The sequence below is a fragment of the Cololabis saira genome, chromosome 13, assembly GCF_033807715.1.
Source record: "Cololabis saira isolate AMF1-May2022 chromosome 13, fColSai1.1, whole genome shotgun sequence".
NCBI lineage: Eukaryota > Metazoa > Chordata > Actinopteri > Beloniformes > Belonidae > Cololabis > Cololabis saira.
The window spans coordinates 37,157,788-37,184,816 of NC_084599.1; the positions used below are offsets into that span (position 1 = coordinate 37,157,788).

The 27,029-nt window shown below is 40.2% G+C and overlaps 1 protein-coding gene across 1 annotated transcript in view; it reads right to left on the reverse strand.

Annotated features, from left to right (window-relative positions):
• tns3.2 (tensin 3, tandem duplicate 2) overlaps positions 1–27,029 on the reverse strand; it is a 106,443-nt gene that overhangs the window by 1,560 nt on the left and 77,854 nt on the right. Inside the window, exons 18-28 of the mRNA XM_061738998.1 lie at positions 16,248–16,404; positions 13,784–14,070; positions 13,517–13,711; positions 10,404–10,487; positions 9,209–9,340; positions 7,583–7,678; positions 6,635–6,712; positions 5,599–5,676; positions 5,354–5,522; positions 2,866–2,934; positions 1,160–1,189 (exon numbers count right to left, since the gene is read on the reverse strand). Of these exons, the coding sequence (XP_061594982.1) occupies positions 1,160–1,189; positions 2,866–2,934; positions 5,354–5,522; positions 5,599–5,676; positions 6,635–6,712; positions 7,583–7,678; positions 9,209–9,340; positions 10,404–10,487; positions 13,517–13,711; positions 13,784–14,070; positions 16,248–16,404 (1,375 nt within the window). The remainder of the gene's footprint in view (positions 1–1,159; positions 1,190–2,865; positions 2,935–5,353; positions 5,523–5,598; positions 5,677–6,634; positions 6,713–7,582; positions 7,679–9,208; positions 9,341–10,403; positions 10,488–13,516; positions 13,712–13,783; positions 14,071–16,247; positions 16,405–27,029) is intronic.

The window sequence follows — 27,029 nt, forward strand, 5'->3', positions numbered from 1 at the left end:
AACTTCAGGTGTCTGTCAGAGAAAAGGAGAACAGGATGTAGTACAACGTTTACCTCCTCCACTTTTTATTGGTGGATTCGTAGAAGACGAATGATTTAAAATGTGTATTTTTTGTTTAAGTTACAACTGAACAATATTCTAAGTTATTGTGAATGAATTCGACTTACCAGACTGTTTCGATTCGCTTTATATTAGGCCTGTGTTGAAAAAATCGATTTCCCAATTCTAAATCGATTCTGATATTAATTCCTAAAAATCGATTCATATGTCTAAAGATCGATTTTTTTGAAAATGTATTTATTTATTTTTTTGGGGAGGGTTTTTTTTTTTATTTTCTTTTATTTATTTATGTATTTTTTTTTTCATAATTACATTACAACTCTTGGTTATTTTTTTGTTTATCCCCCAAAAAGTTATGTTTTGTTGGACACGAGAATAACTGGTGCCATGTTTTTGCCTTTAGATATGTTTAAAGGTATGAAAACATTAAAGTGTTCAGTTATAATTGCATAAATTGTCTATTTCATTACTTTATATACTGTCTTGGGGTTACATTTGCAAAAAATGCTAAAAACCAAATTCTCAAAAATTAAAAACCAAAATAGACCGAAAATGGAACAAATAAAAACGTAATGTGGGAAAAATTAAAACCGATTTCATCCGTCTCTGTTTCCTCCCTGGATCCGTTTGGTAATTCTGACCCACATGATGTTTCTGAAAGCAGTTCTATCAGCATTCTGGGAGCTGATTGGTCCTTACAGCATCATTAGCTGCCAATACTTGCTCTTTAATCTCAATATAATACCAGTAGTAATATTTTACATAACTACAGTCATATAATTCATGCAACTCAAAAAACAGTTTTAATAACACTAACCCAAATCAATATCGGAATTGAATCGAATCGGATTGAATCAAATCTTGATAATCGATTCTGAATCTTAAGAATCGGAATCAAATCGATTCTTGACATTTGAATCGATCCCCAGCCCTACTTTATATATGTTTTATCATGCACCTTAAAACTCGGTGCGCCTTATGTATGAAAACAGACCCGCTCATTGATACTGCGCCTGATGGTCCGCAAAATACAGTAAATAAAGTCCCAGGTGAACAACTTGGGGCGGTTGTGAGGAAGTGTTTTCAGAAGTGGACTTACTTTGCAGTGGAGCCACTGTCTCTCGTCCACCTGAGGAGAAATAACATGTTTTAACAGGAGTCCAGGACATGAATCTCAGCTTCAACACAAGAACTACATGCAACAAAGCAGTTGTAGTTTTTTCCATGAAACATTCTCTGTCTCGCGAGGAACCGCCAGGACCTCTGCTCTTTGGTTCTGTGGTCTGATTGGATCATTTCGATCGATTCCTGCTTGATCAAACTGTTATGAATCAATAAAGTGGAACCAGGTGGTGCAATATTACTATTTCTGCTAATTTAGAGAGTCTGATGGCAGAAGAAAGTAATGACGGATCATTTATGTCCCAAAAAAAAACAGGAAATTATCTTAACACAGGAAATTATTTTGTCTTTGTTAATACTTCATAAACAGCTGAGACAGATCGTTAAATTGAGTCATTACAGGTTAAGTCCATATAATGTACTACGGAGGAATAAACGCAGCAGAATCAGCCAAAGAAGACCGAAGATGAAGCCCAGCAAAGACACATCACATCACCTGACCTCCAATAATCTTCGTTTTAACGAATAAAGGCATCAAGAAAACTTTGACATGTGTTGATGAGCTTTAAAGGGTTTAATCAGATCTCAGAAGAATCTGTTTCTTTAACCCTTTAAGACCGGCCGGAGCACCAGCGCTCCCATTTGCATATTGATTTTCAAAATGTACAATTACAACCAAATAAAACAGAGCAATAATTCTTTCTGCATGTTAAACAGGAAGAGTTTCACTTCCATATCCTGCATTTAGTGTCCCAGAGTTTTAATCCATTACTGTAAATCGTTTTGAAAAATCCCCTAATAATCCAGTAAAATTGGGGAAATCTTTATAATTGCCATCGTGGGTTATTTATCGATCCGATTCGTGTTCACAGCTCGTCCTACATTGACGTACGTTGACACGTACATCATCACGTTGTTAGCCTGTCATCAGGTTGGATTTTTTCCCGCCATTGTGACGTCATTCCCCCCGGAAACTAGTCGGTTTGAATTTGCGCTCTTGTTGCTTTTTATCAGAGATTTTCACGAAAGATTACTCAGCAACAACCCACACACACCGTACACACACTACACACTCACTATACAAGCGCATACATACACATATTATGGATCCACCGTCAGCTTTGGAGCTTTGAAGTTTTGGAGCGCTGGATTTCTGCGCAGGATGAAGACGCGATATCTAAACGCAATATCTAAAATTATATATCTCAAAAACTAAAGTATGAATTAATTCCAGAAAAAAATTCCTGTGGTTTGAAAGGCTTACTTTTTCTAGATATGGGATTTCTCTATTTAGAAAAATATGTGTAAAATTAACAAAACATTTAAATTTTTTGTTAGTTATTTGCACTTTTTAGCAATTTATTTAGTTAGCATGGATTTGTAACATACAGATTATTAAAGATTAGCTTATATGGGTTGTTTTGATGCATAGCAAATAAAAATACTCCATAAAATGGCAGTATAGCCTGCAGAAATGTAGAAATATGCTTAGGCAGACTTGTTCTATGGTAGGTCATAAAGGGTTAAGTAGTTAACCAACAGCCTGAGTCTGACGTTCCAAGTAAAAGCCTGAACACAAATCTGCCATTCGTTTTCGGTCTTATTCTGCTGGTTAGGTGATGTTAAGGATCAGGCAGCGAGGCGCTTATGCACGTGGGTTAATGTTGAGTGGGTTTTACTCACTTCCTCTCCTTCGGGTCCAGAGAGCAGAATATGACCGTGTTAACGGCGTAATGTCTCCTGAAGAACAACCTGCAGAGAAGAACCGGCAGGTAGTCAAATTATGGAATGGACTTTGTGATGAACTGAAATGATGTAGATCTCTGTTGAGTTTTTAAAAAATATTGAAAAGACAAAAGAATTAGGGATTACAATGCAAAATGATTTGAATATAATTTAATTCTGCAGAGCGATTTAGAGTAAATTTTCTTTTCTTTCTTTTCTTTTGTATTATTGACAAAACTGGGTTAACTTTTGAAAGGTACAGGATCGGCAAAAATAAGCTTCGGCTTCAGCCTACTCCTCTTTTGGTTACCCAGAGTTTGTGTGTTATTGTTTATTGTGTGAAACTGATTAGTGTAAATATTAGGGCTGTCAGTTTAGCGCGTTAATTAGATTAATTCATTACACTGCTAATTGCACCGCAATTAATTATGAGTGGCAAAATGTGCAAGCATTTGAAATTTGGCCCATTGAGGGACCCGTAGGCCACTTGGCATTGGCAGGTCACTTCCCACTTGTTGCTAGTCAAACTAACAAAGCAGGTGACAGACCTGGACGACTCAGGGGAGCGAAGCGAGCAAATCTCTGCTGGGCCTTTGAACGGCAGTTTGATGTATAAAAAGAAAGAAGACGGGACTATCAACAAGAACGCGGTGGTTTGTACATTTTGTAAAAAATTATTTTCCTATCACCGGAGCTGCTCCAGCCTGAATTATCATTTAAACGCTAAACATGTCCGAACAAGTTCCACTGTAAATGTTACAGGTACTAGCAGGGGTTAATTTGTGCCGGATCCTGCCGGAACAAGATCCGGCACCTCTCGATTTTGGCCTCCCTGTGTTCCGGGATTTATTTGGGCAGATCCGGCACCTCTCGTATATATATAAAACAATAATAATATAAAAAAGTTTTTTTTAATGTATAAAAAATAAAAATATGCATAAATTCATTTAAAGAACAAATCCCAAGAATTTCATGTTGTTTATAAAGATTTAACGTCATTTGAAAGAGTCGGAGATTTGTTGATGCTATGAAAAGATGGGCCAGCAAACCACGCCCCTGACCAAAAAAACTTTAGAAATTTGCTGGATCTGGGGAGCAAGCAGCGAGCAACGCAAACATGTAAAAAAAAACAGCTGAATTTACTGTCTTTTTTCAAAAAGAAGGAAGAGTTGCATGATTCTTCAAAACGAATCAGAAAAGCAACAAGCGGCGATGAGGGCAGGTGCAGCGGTCAGGAGACCAGCGGTCAGGAGACCAGCGCCGCAGCAGCTAGCCAGGTTAAGGCAGCAGACACCCTATTATTGTTATTCTAGCTTTCCAAAGTGCACCAGATTGATGCATTTAAAGCATTATACTCAAAAAACTTCCCGGGGGGGAACGCACCCCCCGAACCCTTTCTTTTGAATTTCCTTTATGAAACACTTCACCAATAAAAATGTGGATATCAAATCTTCTCTTCTTAGTGTATTCAATTGATTAGTCATGTACTGCAATTTTGCAATGTCCTAGAATTCGAATTCTTTATTTGGGGACCTTTAGCAGATATGAGATTAAAATGCGATTAATTAGATTAATTCATTATAAATCCTGTAATTAATTAGATTAACTTTTTTCGCTTGACAGCACTAGTAAATATGTATGATAATGTTTTGTCAGTTACATGCACACAAGTTAAGTTGCATATAATGTAATGTAACCGAATCATTCATTCATTCAATGTCGGCTTGTGTGTGTGTGTGTGTGTGTGTGTGTGTGTGCGTGCGTGCGTGCGTGCGTGCGTGTGAAAATTAAAATTAGTGCACAAGTGTAATCAATCTTTAAAATATAACTTAAAGAATATGTTAGCCTACATGAAGTCAGTTTTGTTGCTAATACTGCAGTCACTGATTTTGGTGCATGCAACCAGGTTACCTCTGATTGCAGGTAAAACCTTATTTATTCTCAATTAAAGTGGCCGTGATTATTTTAGTAATATTTGTATCACAGAGAAAGGTTTACATGTTGATAACATTAAAGTGAAATTATCAATTTTTGAAAGAATTAAATAAAGTCTTTGTAGTAAACAAACAGTTATTAGGTGACAGAATGAGTACAGACAGTTCCTCTGCAGTGTATGGAGGTCCACTCTTTGATAGGTAGACATCGCTCAAGGATTGAAGTCCCCTCAATTTCTTAAAAAAAAAATTTAAATCACATTTGCAGTAATATTATGGTAAAAGGCCTTAAAAGTAAATTTTCTATCCTATTTTTATTTGTTTTAAATGACCAGAAGCAGAGGTCCACTGTTACATGAAGTGCAATGACAGGTCCACTGATAGTGCAGTACACGTGTGTGTGTGTGTGTGTGTGTGTGTGTGTGCGTGCGTGCGTGCGTGCGTGCGTGCGTGCGTGGGTGCGTGCGTGCGTGCGTGCGTGCGTGTGTGTGTCGGGCTGCTCGTGCGCTCACTTCCTCTGGTTGTCGGTGAGCGTGATCCCCTGAGCCGACACCTTGAAGTGGACGACGGTGGAGGCCGGCGGCGGGTCGGCCGACAGCGTCAGCGTGGCGGCCTTCTGGACGGCCTGGTGGCCCGTCAGGGACTCCAGCTCCACAGAGCCCAGGAACCACACGTTGCACGCTGCACACACACGTACATGTTCAGCCACACACACACCTAAGCAGTCACGTCTGTAAGACAACAACGGAGGTGCTACCTGCTCCCTGCTTGAGGAGGTCGGCCGCCGAGTTGGTGGAAGTCTGCGGCGACGAGTCGCTCAGCTCCTCCGTCGGATCTGCCAGTGGAAACACATGCAGAACTGTGTCTCGTGTAAAAGGTGCGCTATCCCAGGCATGCACACGAACAAGCGCTTAGGCCAAATGAGTAATTAGCAGAGGTGTCAAGTAACGGAGTACAAATACTTTGTTACCTTACTTAAGTAGAAATTTTGGTTATCTATACTTCACTGGAGTAATTATTTTTCAGACGACTTTTTACTTTTACTCCTTACATTTTCACGCAATTATCTGTACTTTTTACTCCTTCCATTTTAAAAACAGCCTCGTTACTCTATTTCATTTCGGCCTTTAAAAAAAAACTATCCAGTTAAATTGCTCCATCCGGATAGAGTGAATTTGGTTGGGGTTGTTTCAGATGTTCTTGTCCAGTTTTGTTCTTACATCCGTTCCCTCAGATTCCTGCAACTAAACTTGGATGTACATTCCAATAAAGGTTAGGATAAATGATAACATGCCTCTGAAGTTTGACTTTTTGCACCATTACAATACTTATAGGCAACTAGTCATCATATCTCCTGCTCTCTGAAACACATGTTAATGCTCAATAGTACACATATATGCTTCTTTAATATATTTGCATTATACTAAGATGCATTCATTTTCAATGGTTTTTGTCCTTAATGGCTTTTTTCCCCCTTACATTACTTTTACTTTTATACTTTAAGTAGTTTTGAAACCAGTACTTTTATACTTTTACTTGAGTAAAAAACTTGAGTTGATACTTCAACTTCTACAGGAGTATTTTTAAACTCTAGTATCTATACTTCTACCTGAGTAATGAATGTGAATACTTTTGACACCTCTGGCCCTGAAGGCCGTGTCGGTGGTTTGATGCCCGTTTCGGACCCTCTGGGCTATAAGAGGACCTCTGCCTCTCATCACAGAGTGGCGTTACATTCACGGCTCTATTTGTGAAACCTCTCGACAGCAAACTGTGAGGCGGACGGCGTTTACCTCGGTCAGGCAGGATGAGTTTACAGGGCAGAGCCAGAGGCGTGATGGAGTGCTGGCACACCAGAGCCGTCAGACTTCCTGTCGGGAGAAACAGTGAGACGGTTTCAGCTGCACCTCAAAGCTCCGGCCAGCAGAGAGCGACTCGGGTTGATAAACGTCTAAGGTTTGCTGTTGTCCAGTTCAAAATTCTTCACCGTTTACACTGCTCCTTTAAATCAGGCCTAAAAACATTACTGTTTACTGAAGCGTACTCTTAAATTAAATACTTACCTGCTGTACTTTACTGTCCTTATTTTTTTAAACAACTTATGCTTTTTATTATTTTACCTCTTTTCTTATGATTTTATTTCATTTTATCTGTTATTTAAGCTTAGTCTTAAATTTAATACTTTTTGAAAACCACGCAAAGTTATGGATAAGCCCTGAATGCAGGCATTGTGACGTAGAATTGTCAAATTGGTTTAATTCACTGTACGAATTGTTACAGATTACTTTTGTAAAACTGTATTTGACCTGGTCTTTGTACGTTTTACTGTATATATTTCTTAAAGCAGTAATATCAGCATACTGGGAGTTGATTGGTCCTTACAGCATCATTAGCTGCCAATACTTGCTGTTCAATCTCAAAATAATACTAATATTAATATGTTGCATAACTACACAGTCATATAATTCATGCAACAGCTGAAAAATCTTAATAACACTAACCCAAATTGATATCAGAATCGGATCGAATCAAAGCGTGATAATCTGAATGTGATTCTGAATCTTAAAAATTGGAATCAAATCGATTCTTGACATTTGAATCGATCCCCAGCCCTAGTTATAAGGATAAAAAACTAATAAAAAGACTTTGATCAAGGTTTATAAACCCTGGATCTCCTTCTGACTCCAGCACCTGACCCCTCCAGAGCTGTAATGTCCATCAGAACCACGAGGGATCCTCACCGAAGTACGGCTCGTTGGGGCATCCCTTCAGTCGGACGCCCTTCTGCGTGCACTCGATCAGGAAGTGTCTCACCAGCTCGTTGGACAGATCTCCCACTGCAGACGTTTCAGGGAGAAAGAAAGTGAAAAGTTTAAAGCAAATCCTTTGGTTCGGTGTCTTTTTGGTGGTTTGTTGTGTGTCCCAAGAACCAGAACCAAGAAAAGTGAGGCTGTAGACCTGAGGTCTGCTCCAACTGTCAGCTCCTTTAAATCAGGCCTAAAAACACTGACTACGTTTACATGCAGTCAAAATTCGGGTTATTGCTAATATTCCGGTTACTGAAACATTCTGAATATTCCGTTTACATGCGTGAGCAAACAGGGTTATCCCTGTTTACATGGTAATTAATCATTCTGGATATCTGGATCAAACCAGCGACGCGCGGAAAATGTGATGATGCAATTCCCGTCATTTCTGCTTCTTCTTCCTGTATCCAAATTCAAAACAAACGCTGCTTTGCGCAACTTTTCACTCACCTTCTTTTAAATCTCGCTATCCCGGTACTTTCTCCCGTGTACAAATGCCAAACTGTTCATATCCTTCATTACATTTATGAAGTGATTAGTCTCCTCCTGGTCTTGCGTTTCTCCGTGTTTAGAAGAACTTCCTGGACTCAAAAGACCAGGATTCCTTGTGAACAGAGCATGCGCAGAAAACAAAATCATGTTCCGTTTGATGGGGATATTCCGTTTGGCGTTTACATGACCCAATATTTGGGTTTTACTGTAAAAGGAGTAACCCAGGGGTCATATTCAGGTTTTTAAAAACCCGAATATTAGCAAATTCGGGTTATTCAAAGGGGTTATTGGTGTTTACATGGCCGTGCAAATTCGGGTTATTGCCAATATTCAGGTTTTAAAAGGGTTATTGATGCTGGAAACGCAGTGACTGTTTACTGAAGCGTACTCTTAAATTAAATACTTACCTGCTGTACTCTACTGCCCTTACTTTTTAACAACTTGTGCTTTTTTTATTATTTTACCTCTCTTCTTATCATTTTATTTGTTATTTAAGCATACTCTTAAATTAAATACTTATGACTTTTGCAACACTTGTGATGGATAAGCCCTGAATACAGGCATTGTGACGTAGAATTGTCAAATTGGTTTGATTCACTGCACGAATCGGCACAGATTACTTTGTAATACTGTATTTGACCCGGTCTTTGTACGTTTTGACCGAATAGAAATGTAATTCTCGTCAGTTGTGTGAAATAAGACCTGGAAACAGGCATTGTGGCATAGAATTGTCAAATTGGTTTAATTCACCGTACGAATTGTTGCAGATTACTTTTGTAAAAAATTATTTGACCCGGTCTTTGTACGTTTTGACCGTATAGAAACGTAATTCTTGCCATTGTAAGAATGAGATGTACCTGCTGTACTCTACTGCCCTTACTTTTAACAACTTGTGCTTTTTATTATTTTTACCTTTTTTCTTGTCATTTTATTTCATTTTATTTGTTATTTACTGTTTAATTGTGTCTTGCCGCTTTTAATGTTGATGTAAAGCACTTTGAATTACCTTGTGTTGAATTGTGCTATATAAATAAACTTGCCTTGCCTTTTCCTGCGTTTTCCACCCACCTTTTTTGCTCTGCTGCACCACGGACGGCGGGGGCGTGGCCACCTTCATGGCCAGGCCGTACGCCCCGCGGAAGGAGTGGCTGTCTCTGACGACGAAGGCGCCCGGCTCCTTGTCCTTCAGCACGGCGATGGCTGGTTGGCGCGGGGGGAAGCAGAGGTTTGTTTGATTGTTTGTTTTATTTAGGATCATTATTTATTAGCATTAACAACAGCATTAGCTATTCTTCCCGGGGTCCGACATACACACAATACACAAATTAACACTTAATACATAACAGACATACATTATACATGACAAACAAAACAGTAATAGACACAACTCTGTCACAAACAACATAGAGGATAACTAAATATCCATCATTCTCAGACATAAATACATAGAAATGAAATCAAATAAAACACCATAAACAATACCTGCCTGAAATGAACTTATCTTAAAATTCTTGACCACTTTCACCTTTACGTGATAGGGTTTACTACAGAAGAGTATTCGGCCCATGCAGGAGAAAAATATTTGAGAGGGGAAGATTTTTTTTTATTGTGCACTTCGAGAAAAAAGTCGAAATGTCGAGAAAAAAGTTGAAATGTCGAGATTAATGTTGAAATACAATTTCAAGAATAAAGTCAAAATTTCGAGAATAAAGTTGAAATACAATTTTGTGAATAAAGTGGAAATGTCTCCTCTGGCCCATCAAATCCAGTTAGGAGAGCGACTGAGAGCTATACACGCAGTCTTTATGAGCTAAAAGAGAAAGAATTTATTTGTTACTGAAGCCGATTCTGAAGTACAGTTTCACCAGTTCATCTACAGGCCTACGAGGCATTTTGTAAAGACAGTCACAATCCGCTGTTTGTTATAGTCTCAGAAGGTTGACTTTATTCTCGAAATTTCGACTTTTTTCTCAATATTTCAACTTTTTTCTCAACATTTCAACTTTTTTCTCGAGGTGCATAATGAAGAAAAAATCTTCCTCCTCTAAAATATTATTTTTATTTTTCTCCTGCCTGGCCCTAATACTTTTCTGTAGTTTACACTACCTGTAATTCTATTCAAATTTCATTATATTTCTTTCCAAATGTCAAATCACAATTCATTAAATTTTAAAAGATATGAATCTTAAAGGTAGAGCTCAGGTTAGAGTAGAAGCCGTTACACGGGGGGGTGGGTTGTGTGCTCGCCAAGGTCAATATTTACCCTGGTCTCTGGAAATGTCGGGCTTGTACCAGAACTTGGAGGTGTCTTGAACAAACTTCACAGTGTCCTGCTTGCTGCCAGAGTCTGCCAGAGAGAGATGCAAGCGCTGCGTTAGGGTTCAGGCCGGCCTGGAGCCAAATATGTCAAGTAGACATTAAAGAAAAACATCTTTAAGATAATTTCATCTTTAGTTGGACAGGTCTGACATCCAAAAGTGGGTATTTCTCTTTAAATAACGAGTTTTTGAGTTTATTTCATTAAATCTCAGAGTTCTTAAAAGGAACCCTGGCTATTAAGACATGTAGGTCTTAAAAGATAAATGTTGGTATCAATTATAACAATGTGATATAAAAAACCTTTTTGATGTCTTCGTTTTTATAAAATTTGAAAATATAATTTAACATGTAGGTCGCCATTGTTGTTTACATTCTGGGTAGTGACGTCAGACGGTGGCTCCTGCTGGCCCCCGTACACTGTTTTGACACCCAGAAACAGATGAAAACACACCTAAACAGGTGACGGCGCACCAGAAAGACAGATGAAAACACAGCTAAACATTAAGGTGACGGCGCACCGACAAAAAAGTAAAAAAAAAAAAAAAAAAAAAAAAAAAAAAGTACCGCACCATAAAGCATGAACTATAAAAACACCATAAAACTCAGATAGACTAACCGACCACACGTTTCAACTAGCAGATAGCCGATGCTACAATAAAAAACCCAGCCAGATCTGGTGTCATTAAATTAAATAAAGATGTTCTTGCCTATTTGACGCGAAGTCTGCGCCTCCCGTTTCGTCAAAGTCCCGGGCCAGTCCCCTCAGCCTCTGGTCTGTCATCAGCACCGAAGCCGGTTTTAGGGGGGGCAGGGGTGGGCTATGCCCACCCAAACGTGCCTCCTGCCCACCGGCGTCTTCATCCCGCCGGCGGCGAGAGCGGATGGCGGTGCGCTGCAGGCTCTAAAGCCCCGGCTACGCCGTTTACGGCGCAGGCTACGCAGGCTACGCCGTCTACGCAGGAGCCTAATGCACTGTAAGATGCGCACGAGATTGATCATTTTTGCAGATCTCCCGTGCATCACAGAACTTTGATCCAGTTTGCCTGAACCGAGACGTCTTATGGGCTCCCTCGTCAGCCTCCACGGCCGGGACAGTGCAGCTCATCTATGTTTTGGATACCTGCCCCAGTTAAACTAACGTGGCTTATCTTCCCAGAGCCACCGCTCTACGTCATCGCCCCCAGAATGCATTGCGCATGTAAAACATGGCGCCTCCCGCAGGTCAAAATATGTGATAAACATTGTAGATTTTTAAAGCAATTAGATTATTTTATGTGTTTCTAACAACATATTTTAGTATAAGAGAACAATTGTGGCTAATTAGGGACTACATGTCTTAATAGCCAGGGTTCCTTTTAACAACGTTTCTATCCCTTAAAAGAATGAGTCCACGAAAAGTTGGTTGAAACTGTGAAAATAAATTTGTCCACAATTTTCCAGGAGGCCTTTTATTGTTTTTTTCGGTTGGAGGAAAATAAACTTTCAAGTCCTCCATCCCTCCTTCCTTCAGCACCCTGGTCCAGCTTTTCTGCTGATATTGATGTTTTGATGTTAATTTAGTACAAGTTACAAGTAGAAGTTAGACTCATCTGTCCCAGGACTTACTCAGGATGGTGCTCGCTTGTGCATTTGTTTATTTGAAATATTCTCCCTTGAATTTTGCAGAGAGGATGTTTGTGTAAATTAGAGCAACGCGCCGCTAAACGCTCCTTAAAGCCTTTTAGTAAAGAGAAGGTTTTAATTCCCTGCAATCCAACCCTCAACTGGACTGTAACCCACCTTCCTGAATCATTTATAATAATAATAATAATAATAATAATAATAATAATAATAATAATAATAATAACTCATATTTTATATTTTATATTGACTTTCTTAAAATATAATTTATTTACATGTACGTTCTTTTTGTCAGTCTCAATCCTCTGTATTGGGTCACAAAATACCACATTATGAGGTTCATAATGGAGAATATTTCAAATAAACAAATGCACAAGCCTGCCACCACTCCTGAGTAAGTCTTGGGACAGACGAGTTAATAAAATGTTATGAATAAATAAATAACATTTTATTTATTTAAGGTGCCTTTCAGGGCAAACAAACATCGATAAAAAGGGCAAAAAAGTACAACAAAATAAATGCAATAAAATCAGAAATCAGCAGTAGCCTGGAGGGGGGGGTTAAAGGGAATTTTAGATGGGATTCTTGTTATTAGAATCATTTATTCTGATTGTTGACCAAAACCGTGCAGTGCTGCCGATGGTCCGGCTACGTGATTGTGAACGAGCCACAGAGTTTATGAGAGAGCTCAAATATAAACTTTCCAGCATATTTTCCAATATATATCGATATATTTTCAAACGCGATATGGTACGAGACAATACCGTTTATAAAAAAAAAAAAAAAAGTTTTTTTTTTTTTTTAATGATTTTGATATAGCTTATTTTGTGACAAATTGACTTGAATGTTTTATTTGAGATTTGCACAAATGTTTTGTTATTTGCACAACTGTCAACCTCAGTGGAAAAGTCTGCCTGTTACTGTCTACATTGTATTAATTGCACAGTGTATTTTAATTTAATTGTTATGCAGGAAAGGGATATTTCTTTTATTTTATTCAAGAAGCATTTTTATTCTATATATGCAGGCAGTTTATTTTTATTTCATTTGTTTTATACATTTTGATATTGTGCAGACCTCTGTTAATAAAGGTACCTGTGTGACATTTGGCATGAGGCTTTGTATTAAAACTGACTGTTTTTTAAGGGTTTGCCTCAGAAAAAATGAAGCTAACAGAGATTCTATGCTATAATGCTTTGGGGGAAACCCCAATTAAGACACAGAAAAAATATCGATATATATCGAGTATCGCCATTCAGCTAGAAAATATCGAGATATGACTTTTGGTCCATATCGCCCAGCCCTAATTCACCTTCGACCCAGTTTTGGATGAAACATTTGAGGTATCTTCACATTTACCACTCAGACCAAGTTAATCTGGTGACTGAAGAGAGTTTGCAGTCTGCACCAGATCTTAAACAAACAGAGCAGCAGTACCTGCTCCGGGCGACGAGGCGCCGCTGAGTCCTCGGAGCGGGTCGAGGGACAGCGAGGACGAGAAGGGGATGCTGATGCTGCTGCCGCTGTAAGGGCTGGAGAAGCCGCTCAAGGAGGGGGAGCGCGAGCCGACGTCCCCCCCCTCCATCACCCGTCTCTTCTCAGGCAGCAGCGGGGCGACCCCCAGGTCCAGCCCTCCGTCCAGCCCCCCGTCCAGCCCCCCGTCCAGCCCCCCGTCCAGCCCCCCGTCCAGCCCCAGGTTCAGGCTCCCGTCCAGCCCCAGGTTCAGGCTCCCCAGGCCCTCCATGGCCTCCAGCAGGCTGTGCTCCAGGTCGCCGTTCCCCAGCAACGAGGAGAAGTCAGTGGCGTCGGTCCCCCGGCGGACCCCGGGGCTCCCGCCCAGGCCCCCCAGGCCCCCCAGGCCCTTCACAGGGTCTCGCGGAGAACTGTGGGCATTGGGAGTCCTGGGGGGGAACGGGGGCGAGGGCTGGGGGGGGTACGGGGAGTTCTGGGAGTTTGGGGTCCTGTCGTGCCAAACGGGAGGAGGAGTGGAGCTGCAGGAGAACAGAGGGGGGGAGGGGGATGTTTTCAGGTAAATAAAAGTATAAAAGACATAAATGAATGAGTCAGAATTAGGGTTGCCACCTTTCAGAAATAGAAATAAGGGACGCCCTGATTTCAGCAGCGCAGGAGCCAAAAAAAAAAGCCCCAAAACTTCTAAACTGAATAAAAATGTGTTTATTTTATATGAAAAAACAAAATGCTTTGATTTAAAGTTTAAAGTGCTTTAATAGCATTGAACTTGCATGACTGTACAGACAGCCAACCATACTAGCAACTGAAATAGCCTCCTATGCTACGTATGTCCTCATCAGCCCAAATGTATAATATACATACAGGTGAAGAATATGGTGTAAAAGTTAATTTATTTCAATAATTCAACTAGAATATGGTGTAAAAGTTAATTTATTTCAATAATTCAACTAGAATATGGTGTAAAAGTTAACTTATTTCAATAATTCAACTAGAATATGGTGTAGAAGTTAATTTATTTCAATAATTCAACTAGAATATGGTGTAAAAGTTAATTTATTTCAATAATTCAACCAGAAAATGGTGTAAAAGTTAACTTATTTCAATAATTCAACTAGAATATGGTGTAAAGGTTAATTTATTTCAATAATTCAGCTAGAATATGGTGTAAAAGTTAATGAAAATACGGTACAAATCGTGTCCCGTATTAGTTCAATACGGGACGCAACATTTTTTTCTCAAATAAAGGACAATTCTGTATTTTACGGGACGGGTGGCAACCCTAGTCAGAATCTGAGCAGCTTGTTTTGTTTTGATGCCGTCCAGGAGGTTTCACCGTTTCTCCAGAACTTTCCCGATCTTTGAGAAGAACCTCAACACTCAAAACTACGGTGGCCGACAAAGGCCAAACGCAATGCAACGGCCTAATGCGTCTCAGTTAAGGAAAGCGGCTTCAAGTACAGAAACGATTCAAATTCACAAACTCAAAACGATGTGGAGACATCCATGGTTTAAACATACAGCGGGAACGGGACGTTTCTTTATTATATTTTAACGTTACACCAGACTGAAAACACTGTGGTTCAGTCAGCTGTTCGGTCTCTCTCTACATCCCGTGTGTCTGTCCATTGAGCTGTTACGCCGAGAGCGCCCCCTGCAGGTTTGAGCACTTCCGGTTGTAGTGACCGGTTATGAAGCGTTTTTCTTTTGAAGATGGTTTCTTGTTTTATATCGTTTTGTGCTTTGCATCGTTTCTCTATTTGCAGCGTTTGATGATGCTGCATTTGTCTTTGTTTTTTGCAGCACATTTTTTCATTTGCACCACGTTCCTCTTTTTGTAACTCGTTTTGAGTTTGTGAATTTGAATCGTTTCTGTACTTGAAGCCGTTTTCCTTAACTGAGACGCATTAGGCCGTTGCAGTGCGTTTGGCCCTTGTCGTCCACCGTACAAAACACTCAAAACACGTCACTTTGAGGGGAAAATAAATTTGTTTAAAGGGGACCTATTATGAAAAACAAGTTTTTTCTTGCTTTAACATATATAAAGTGGTCTCTCCTCAGCCTGACAACTCAGAGAAGGAGGAAAGCAACCAGATTCTGCAGTGTCTGTACAGCCGCCCGGATGAGCCGTCCAGTCTGATGTGGATCTACGAGCCAATAAGATTCTACTCCCGTCGTTACGTAACGACGGGAGCGATGCGTGAAACCACGCCCACAACTAACTCCACCGGCCGGAGCTTCCACCATCTTTCCGTAGCGGTGTATCGCGTCATTCAGGCAGCCAATCAGCACAGAGCCTCATTATCATAGCCCCGCCCACTCAGAATCCTGCATAGATAATGAGGTTAGAGAATGGGATGATAAAGACATGGCTCAGAGGCTGAATTTCTAATTTATTTAGCAAAAACAATCAAAGGCTTGTTTTTAAGATATTCAAGGCCTGTTTAAAATATGTATTAGATGCCATAATAGGTCCCCTTTAAGATTAAAAATATCAATTGAGAAAATGAAGGAAACCACTGTTTATTAACTGGACTTTCACGGATCCCGTTTCCACTGCACTCCGTTGTTTATATCTGATCCGTCCAACTTCGACGAGCAAAATAACTTTTTTTTTCTCCATATTATCCAACATATTGTTTCATTCAACTTTTTATTTCCGCCTGAGCGACGCGTCGTGAGGGTTTTATCAGCGTACCTATCTGTGTGTGGGAGCGGGCTGCCGGACGACACCGAGCACATGGAGCCGAAGATCCTCTGACAGGAGGCCGGAGTGGCGGGAACCTCCGATCTGAACAGATCTCCGTCCGCGGAGCCGCCGGCGTGGTTCATGCCATCCAGGAAACCGCGGGAATCTGCCAGAAAAGAAAGAGGAACGTTAAGAAAGTCAAAAACACAGATGTAGAAGCTTCCCTGAGCAGGACTAACGGCGATGTTTGCTTCTGTTGGGACAACCGAGGACCGTTGAGACGCAGCTGTCGTGTCCGAGGTCAACAGCAGGTGTTTGTTTTCCTCGTGTCCTCAAGAAAATAACAAAACTGGAATCAGATTTCCTCCCACATGACTCTGTGTGTGAATGAAAAACTGAGTTGTGGAGGCAGGTATGGGTATGGGCAGTACTGGAGTTGAGGGGGGATGAGGGGGATGGCATCCCCCCTGAAATAAAAACGGTCCAAATCATCCCCCCTGTAAAACTGCCATCCCCCCTTTCCATCCCTTATGTCATTTCATCAGTGAATGTGGTTTTACTGCTATTTCAACATTTAGAGTCATCACCAGAAAAATAACACCAGAAAAATAACTTATTTGACCATTTTCACCTGTTTCGAGTACATTTTCACTTGAAATAAGTAGGAAAATCTGCCAGTGGGACAAGATTTATCTTCTTATTACAAGCTAAAAAATATTGTTCCACTGACAGATTTTTCTACTTATTTTAAGTGAAAATCTACTTGAAACAGGTGAATTGTTTTTTTTTTCCAGTGATGAGTCTTGTTTTAAGTGTAATGAGATGTTTTTTACTAAAATGAGACATTTTAACTAGAAATAAGACAAATATTCTTGTTAAGATTGTGAGTTTTTGCAGTGATCCATTTTACTTATCCTGTGAAGGACAGAGTCATATTGATAAGTTCAGAAAACTGTTTTTTATTGTTGTGTTTTGATGTATTTGATGTAAGTCCAGTGGATATTTAAAGCTTACAGAAGGCTGCATTTAACTGCTGCTATGTCATTCCTGCAGTATTTCTGCAGGTGTTTTGGTCAGTGCTATTATTTGTTATATATAATATTATTTGTAATCAGCACAAATCATCTGTCCCCATATGTTAAAATCCACCATCCCCCCTGATTTTTTTTTTTTACAACTCGAGTACTGGGTATGGGTATGATGAGGATGGGGAAAAAACTGACGGTCATGTTGGCCAATCCCTCCCATCCACTGCACATGGAGCTGACGGGGATGAGGAGCAAATTCAGCCGCAGATTTGTCCTCCCCCGTCAGACCACAAAGAGATTTGGACAGTCATTTATTCCAGCTGCACTCCGACTCCTAAAACAGGCCGTGCAGGCACAGGGAGACCTGGGGCCTCATGTACAAAACGTGCGGCGCACAAAAAACGTGCATACCCCACTTTCTACACTCACGGTCGGATGTTCAAGAGTGATTTGAACGTTGTTGTTTTTTTACCTTGTGTGCACACATATTAATGGTTAATACCATGCTGGTAAAAACCTAAGGCATATATATGTGCATTATTACTATATTTACCAAGAGGATCCTTCTGGATCTCTGCCCTGAACTGGACCAGCTGCTCCGGTTCAGACCAACATGATGCTTTCAGCTGGAGCTGCTACAGGTCGGACATCTGTCGCCATGACGACCATATGGGAACGACTGCTAACTGACTTGGACTTTTATCTGCACATGATACACTTTGGCAAACAACTACCAGCACTTGGTGTTTGTTGGACCAGCAGGGTGTTTATATGTATTGTTCCATTGTCGGCTCTGTTTTTCTGTTTTTCTTCCTCTTTTTAAATGTCATGAGCTGTTTGGCAACTGATTTTCCCCAGAGGGGACAATAAAGGTTTCAATTATGGGGGTATTATTGTTCCAATATTATTTGTGTGTGCGTATCTCAATCTGTGTGTGTGTAATAAGATGTGTGTGTATTCTCATTTGTCCGTATTCACATTTGTGTGTGTGTAAAAAGATTTGTGTGTCTGTATTCATATTTATGTGTGCGCAAAAAAACAGCCGGGAGCTCTCGATTGGCTGTCTTTGTACATGTGGATTTTGACACACTTCTGCAGTTGCAAATCTGTAAATGAGATCCGTGTGTAAAACGATTTGTCCGTAACATTTCCTTTGCCCTGAGCTCGGACTCACAGGCGCACGCCAGGCTACAGTAGCAATACAGCCTTCACACCACTAGTCGGCGTGTAGCACTCAGTCAGTACGTTTATATGCAACAGTCGGGTTTCTGATCGTATAAGACATCGTTCAGACTTTTAAACTACATGCAAACACCTGAGCCCCATCTACTTCGGACCTATGTCGGACATTTAGTAATCGGGTTGCATATGGAGTTAGATAACTTCCAAAAAGATGTGTCCATCTTTTTGGAAGATGGACACATTTAGAGCTCCCGGCTGATTTTTTGCGCACACATAAATATGAATACAGACACACAAATCTTTTTATGCACACACAAATGTGAATACAGACAAATGTGAATACACACAAATCTTATTACACACACACAGATTGAGATACGCACACACAAATAATATTGGAACAATAATACCCCCATATTCAATCAATTCAATCAATCAGGTCCGAGTGCGTGCACACATGCCGGTGTCAGTCACATCCCGACCCCCTGCAGATGCGGCGCGTCCAGGACGGGCCTCAGAGCCGTGAAGCACGATGAGTCACCAGGAAAGCAGTTGGTCGTTATAAAGAGCCCGTTGTTCGGCCCGCTGGGCCCCACGCTGACCCCCCCCAGCTTAGACTCCTACCCCCAATTCAAGCGCTCAGACGTACGAGGAACTGCTGGATTATAATCACACGTGATGAATTCAAAGAAAACAACACAGATAGTTTGTATAAATAAACTTAATCACTTAATGACATTTAAGCCATGTTTACACATAGCCGGGTATTTACAAAAACGGATATTTCCCCCCATCTACGTTTTGAAACGTACCATAATTTACACAAACCCGCATTAATACACTGTTAAGGTGCTATGAGCAGCCAAACCTACAGGGGGCAGTGTAACGAGAAGCATAAAGTCATGCTCAGAATCCTGGGAAAAAACATCAACAAATGACACGAGTAACTTCCAGTTACTTCCAACAAGTCGCATACATGACGCTGGTGACATTTCTGTCTCATAATGTGACGTTCTGAAGCCTAAATGTCCGTTTCCCTCCGTTTACAAGCAAACGTGAAGACGGAGTTTTTGCAAATCTCCACTTTGGCCGGAGTTACAGAAATGATCACTTTTGATGACTTTCAGCTTCGTTTACGTGTGAACGAACAGCCAAAACGAATCAAAACACCACGTTTTTGCTACGTGTAAACGGGACTTTAATCACCTCAGTCTTGAGATGTTTTCCACTTTCTGTTATAATTGAAAACTATCTTGGCTCTTGAACTTATCACCGCCGGTAAAGCGGCTCTCAAACAGCCCCGAGCTGCTCGCCAGGGAACCCTTATGATACCGCGGTCGTTCATCCGGTGCCTTCCGTCTGAAGGCTGGAAACATTCAGCTGGTGCAGGTTTGCTTTCAGGCAAACCGAGCCTTCTGAATAAGTAGATAATTCCCTCCTCACCGTGACGGCTTCGCATCAACGACTGAAGGAGAAGACGAGACCAGCAACATCTCTTGGTTCATGCAGGGGAGCCTTCCATTTCCATTTCCCACAATGCCTTGCTCAATACTCCGCTTCCTGAATTTGATTCACCTGGAGTTCACACCTCCGCAACGGACTCGAACTTTCCAAGCAAAACTACCAGAGTTTAATTTAACATGACTGGTGGGAATTTACGTATTTGCCCCTCGTTTGCCACTATTTTTCTTTTTATTTTATCTTTATTTTTAATTTTTTATCTTTTCATCTTTATGTGGGTGTTTGGTTTCTGGGGTGTTTGATTTGTATATGAAAGTGCTGAGTGAGTGAGATGGAGATGTCAATTTCCCCGAGGGAACCTCCCAAAGGGATTAATAAAGTCGTCTGAATCTGAATGTGCTGCATGCAGAACCTTCCAGAACAGCGTAGTTACGACATAAACGTTAAAGTTGTTTACATCCAGTAGTAGTTGCTTCTGTTCAGTAAATTAAAATACAATTCACAAACTTTACAAACTTGTTCAATTTCAGAAAACTTGTCAAATGTCTTCGTCGATTTCCCACAAAACACACAAACGCTCAGCTTAACCTCTCCGAGTTTAAAGGTTTATTCTGCAGAGCAGGTTTAGCGTTTAGCCTGGTAGCTCAAACACTCACTAATGTACGACGGAGTACCGTATTGACCCAAATATAAGACGACCCTGATTGTAAGACGACCCCCTCTTTTTCAAGACTCAAATTTGAAAAAATACTTTTTTAACACCAAATTAAATTTTTATACAGAAAATAATTACAGTACATCTGAAACAAATGATTATAACAATATATTTGAGAGAAAAAGCATGTTATTTTGCCTCATTCAAATCATCATCTTGAAGTTTGCATTATAACTTCTTCGACCCACTTTTCTCCAGATTGTCACTACGTTTCACCATTTTCTGTTATCTCTTCTGTTATTTCCTTGTCTTTTCTTTCTTACCGCTATTTTTTATTTTTCTTCTTCATGCTACTGCTATTTTTATTTTTCTTCTTCGTGACAGGGGTTTGCTTTGGCCTCGGAAGTTAAGTTCAGCATTCGCTTTAAAGATATCTGGCGCCATCTAGTGTTGTGAATGGGTATAACGTCTAGACCCCGAATGTAAGACGACGCCCACTTTTTCAGTCTTATTTCAATGCAAAAAACCCTGTCTTATATTCGGGCCAATACGGTATTAAGGCCAAACTAAGACAAAACAAATTGAAATTACGAGAATAAAGTCATAATATTACGAGAATAAAGTCGTAATATTTTGAGAATAAAGTCGTAATATTACGAGAATAAAATCGTAATATTAAATATATTATATATAAGTATAACTTCACAAGATGCTCAATATTCCTCATTTTAACACAGCGAGAAGACTGCTCTTCCTGTTAGAGTTCTCATAAATTATATTCTCATAATATTACGACTTTATTCTCATAATATTACGACTTTATTCTCAGAAATTACGACTTTATTCTTGTAATATTACGACTTTATTCTCGTAATATTATGACTTGATTCTCATTATATTATGACTTTATTCTCTTAATTTCCATTTTTTCTTTTGTCTTAGTTTGGCCCTAATACTCCGTCGTACTAATGCACTTGAGAGCAGTCTGAAGAACAAAAACCACCACATTTGTTGTTGTTGTCGTTGCTCGCAGAGAACAAACACGGACCGAGCCGGGGGACGATGCGACATGGTCAAACATTCCCACAGCCTCTGTCCATCTTTCTCTCCTGGGACGACCCCCGGAAACGAGCCGAGCCTCGTCTCTCCCTCTCTAAGTGTTCCCACAGACGACGGTTCCCGCTCGTCAAACTCGTCCAGGTTTAAGTGCTGGATCCGGAGGCCCCACCGGCCGACCCACGCCTGACATCTGCCCCCGACGGGACTCACAGGTCGTTACTTCTCCCTCCCACACTTATATAGAATAATAAAGAATAATATACGTCTTACAGTCACTGCTCTGATTTAAAAAATACACAAAAAGAAAACTGAAATGAGCCGTTCTTACAGCTTCTTACAGCTCTACTTATGTGGTGAAGCCCATGATCGTATTTTGCATTCACTGTTAATCTATAATCACTAATATTTGTTATTAACATGAAGAAGAGAATAAGCAGCATAAACAGTATATCCTTCCAGGCGACCTCTTTTGCAGGGGTGACTGCATTTTTTACAAAAATATACCAAAGCAGGTTCTGCACACATTACAAAGCAAGCAGCGATGAACGGGCCCTCGCACCCTTGTGCACGTTCAGGCTGCAGTGGAAGCTTGTATGACATGCATGTAGATTCTTCAGGCCTGGACATTTAGCGGATGACACCAGCCACCGACTCTCTATATTAAACCATTCAAAAGTTATGGCAGAAAGTAGGAACTATCAGATATCAACCAATCAGATGAAGGGGGGGCGCGCTTTTTGGCGTCTAGCGTCGCCACGGTAATGCTTTTGACTGAGAAAAGTAATGCGCATCGTCGCAGGATGGAGATGCACATTTTGATGTATAACACACCTGGGTGCACGTTACGGTTCTGGCCGCATTAACTGCCGAAGAAATGGCATAAATTGCGCCAAAATTACACAATTAATTCAAAATAGCAGACTTCCTGTTTGGTTTCGGCCATGGCGCCAAGAGACTTTTCTTTAAGTTGTGTACTGATACAGGTGTGTAGCGATTTTTGTGCATGTACGTCAAACCGTATTGTGGGGCTTGAGGCACAAAGTTTTCTAGGGGGCGCTGTTGAGCCATTTTGCCACGCCCATTAATGCAAACCATTAAATATCAAATTTTTCGCCAGGCCTGGCTTGCGTGCAAAATTTGGTGACTTTTGGGGCACGTTTAGTGGGGAAAGAAGGCCCTCATTTCTTCGGAAAAATGAAAATAAAAACAATTCCTACAGATAAAATAGGGCCTTCGCACTGTCAGTGCTCGGGCCCTAAATATATCTGCCTCAGAAACACCTAAAAGAAAATCTGAGAGTACGAGGGTACGCCGCTCCGCTGGCCGTCTGCAGGGTCAGTCCAAGCGAAGCACATTTGGAGAACTTTGAAAGGAAAAACACTGACGGCAAGAATGAGACAAGATGACTTTACAATACTGTGCTAAAGTCTAAGGGACCTGTATTACACCTTTTATCAGTTTAAATGAGATGGATGGATGGATGGATGGATGGATGGATGGATGGATGGATGGATGGATGGATGGATGGATGGATGGATGGATGGATGGATGGATGGATGGATGGATGGATGGATGGATGGATGGATGGATGGATGGATGGATGGATGGATGGATGGATGGATGGATGGATGGATGGATGGATGGATGGATAGATAGACCAGCGCTGGTTGGATTAGATCACGTTTATGTTTACGGTTTATTCTGTCCACAAACATATAAAAGTCAAAGTCGCACAGGTTTTTCTCTCATTTTCACCCTGATGCAGGATTTCCTGGAGTTTTACTTCTTCAATCTGAAGTGCTCTCAGTTTTGAGATCAGTTATTTCTGTAATGAACTTGCCAAACCAGTGACCGTAGCAGCAGACCTGGAGCAGCGGTTGTGGAGAAGGAGAAGAGCTTCAGCGCCAGAAAACCGTTGGATTGTTCATCTGTGAAGACCGACAGTGTGCACAATGCGTCGTTAAAGCAACCGCACAGAAATGTGGAGACGGGAGCGAACACATGCCATACAGGCTGCATGAGTGGAAAAGATGTAGCGGGATCGTAACTATTGATCATTATTTACTCAACTGCAGGATGAAAAGATGACTCCCAGGATCAAGAGGCTTAAAAGAATGTGGTTGAAGAAAAAAACCTGGCGGAGAGCATCTAAAATGAATAATTGGAGCAGAAAAAGCTAGAACATTTGTCTGAACGGGTCTGTAACAGATCTGAATCATCTGCGTCCAGAAGGATCACATCTGTCACCGGAGACCGGAGCCAAAAGTAAAAATATTCACAAATATGAAGGAAGAATGCCAGTCATGAGTGTGCCTGTGATGTGGTGGAGCTCCGGGCCGGTGGTTGTGTTTGTGCGCAGCTCCGGTTTCATTTTTGGGTTAAAAAAAAAAAAAAAACTAAACAAACAAACTTGGAAACGATGTGCTCTTGAAAGAAGCACATGTTGACCTTTTCTGCTTCAGTGCTGCCATCACAGAGGTGGAGGTGAGCGTTGATGAGGACGCTGGTACGACCCTCTTTCTGACCAAAACCCTGACAACAGTCTAGATCAGGGGTCGGCAGCCCGCAACTCTAGAGACTCTTTAGCGCCGCCCTAGTGGCTCCTGGAGCTTTTTAAAAAAAGTTTGACCTTTTTTTTTCTCCTTTTTTTCTCCTTTTTTTCCTTTTTTCTTCTTTTTTTCTTCATTTTTCCTTATTTAATCTCGACATTTTTACTTTTTTCTCAAAATTTTGACTTTTTTCTCAACATTTTGACTTTTTTCACGAAATTCAGACATTTTTCTCAACATTTCGATTTTTTTCTCAACATTTCGGTTTTTTTCTCGACATTTCGACTTTTTTCTTGAAGTACATAATGAAAAAAAAAAATCTTCCCCCAGTTATAACTAACAGATATATGCAGCATGTGTTGCCTTCATTCTAAGGCTTATACATACAAGACTTTTCATTTTTTGCGGCTCCAGACATATTTGTTTTTTGTGTTTTTGGTCCAATATGGCTCTTTCAACATTTTGGGTTGCCGACCCCTGGTCTAGATGGTTCTTGTCTTATTTGGTCTGAAAACACATGAAATTCACTTCTTTCTCCAAAAAAGATCTAAGATACTGATTTGTGTGATGGAAACACACACATTTCCACTGTGTAACGACCCATCCTGGTCACCTCCAAGCTCTGAAATGTCAATAGCACCTCTGTATTATTGGGATTTGTGAATGCTGCTCTACATGCCTAACAAAGGTTTCCACAGATTCCCGTTTACCAATATCAGGTATTGATGAATGATGGTTCAGTGGTTCTTGATGAAGTGTCTGGGATCAGGGATCGTAGGTGTCTTGCACCTTTGCCCTTCTGACAGTTACAACAGATTTACTGAATCATTTACGTGCCGGTGTTCTGCCATTTTTTGCTGCTTTGCCAAAAAATGCTACCTAATGGTTTTCTACCTTTGTAGAGCTACAATTTTACTGTGTTTTACTCCCTTAAACACGTCCTTTCCCCCCCAAGTGATCCTTGTCTCTTGCCAGGCCGTCATTGTAAATAAGAATGTGTTATTAATGACCTGCCTGGTTAAATAAATGCGAATAACTGAATGATTATCAAATAAAGCCATAGAATTGGGTTTTTTTCCTCTTTATCGTTTAATGTTCACAAAGTGTAATGCAATTCATGTCATGGGTAGTGTATTTTGAAGGATCAAATACTCGTCATCGCATATTATCCATTTTACATCGTGCAATCGTACTCCATAGTATGTACTATCCATACTCATTCTGGAGAAATTTATGAGTGTGGATTGATGGACACTAGCTAAGCAGAAACTTCCCACAATGCAATGCAGCAGTGTTTGGTTTCTAAGTGCTGTGCAGATACGTATATGTCATAAGTATAATATTATTATATAATATTAATATTATATTATTCGTATATAATAATATTATATAATGTCATCTTGTTTGGGCCAGGATAAACGGGAAAGAGCAGAGCGGTGCTGCTACTGCTGCTGTGACAGGAGCTGTTACCATGGTAACAACTCCCAACGGCAGGAAGTGCCGTGTGCGCTCTGAGTAGTTACGTCCCAATTAATGCATACTACTGATATTTACTCAAAAGTGTGCCGAAATGAAGTATACTTTTTGAGTATATACTGTTTAGTATGGCATTTCGGACGCACCACAAGTCTTTGTGTTTGAGTTCTGGTTTGACGTTCCTGTTTCCCATCTGCCCTGATCGTCTGCACCTGTGTCTCGTTAACCCCTCCCTGTATATCTGGTCTTGTCTTTCCTTTGCTCCCTGCTGGTCCGTACTGTTTTGTCCTCCATGTGCCATGTCACGTTTTTGTACTTTTGACTCTTGTAGAGGCTCTGGTTTTTGTATCCTGCTTAGCAGCATTTTGGTTTTGTTTTAGTTGTTTGAACTCCTGCCTTCTGGTCTCCTGCATCTGGGTCCCACTCCAACCCAATCCTGACAAATATAACACAGTCAAACACAATCCAGATCCAAACCCATGCCAACATGGAGTGGTGTAGCGTCTGTGCCGTCGCTGGTTATCTAGTAAGTTTACCATCATCATTTCAGGTTAACTCTGATTGGCTAGTCAAGGGCAACACTCCACCAATCAGATTGGTAATAGAGGCCGATGACTAGTGGCTCATTTTACACGCTGAATCAGCCAAAATGAACGCCGACACACACCGACCTCACCGGACTGTGCAATGGCGTCCAACTGGCGATAATCGTGTTGGTGTGCCCCGTCCTTAACACATTATTATTATTATTATTATCATTATCATTATCATTATTATTATCATTATTATGATTAATAATAATATTATTATTATTATTATTATTATTATTATTATCATCATTATCATCATTATCATTATTATTATTAGTATTATTATTATTATTATTATATACAGGACTGTCTCAGAAAATTTGAATATTGTGATAAAGTTCTATTTTCTGTAATGCAATTACAAAAAAACAAAAATATCATACATTCTGGATTCATTACAAATCAACTGAAATATTGCAAGCCTTTTATTATTTTAATATTGCTGATTATGGCTTACAGTTTAAGATTAAGATTCCCAGAATATTCAAATTTTTTTAGATAGGATATTTGAGTTTTCTTAAGCTGTAAGCCATGATCAGCAATATTAAAATAATAAAAGGCTTGCAATATTTCAGTTGATTTGTAATGAATCCAGAATGTATGACATTTTTGTTTTTGTAAATGCATTACAGAAAATCACAATATTCTAATTTTCTGAGACAGTCCTATATTTTTATATTATGAAATATAAATATCTCTTCCTTTTTATCAATGTTTCAGTGATTTACTCTAACAGGATGTTTTCACGTGACTCCAGACTTATAAATAGGTTATCAAAATACACCCTTTCT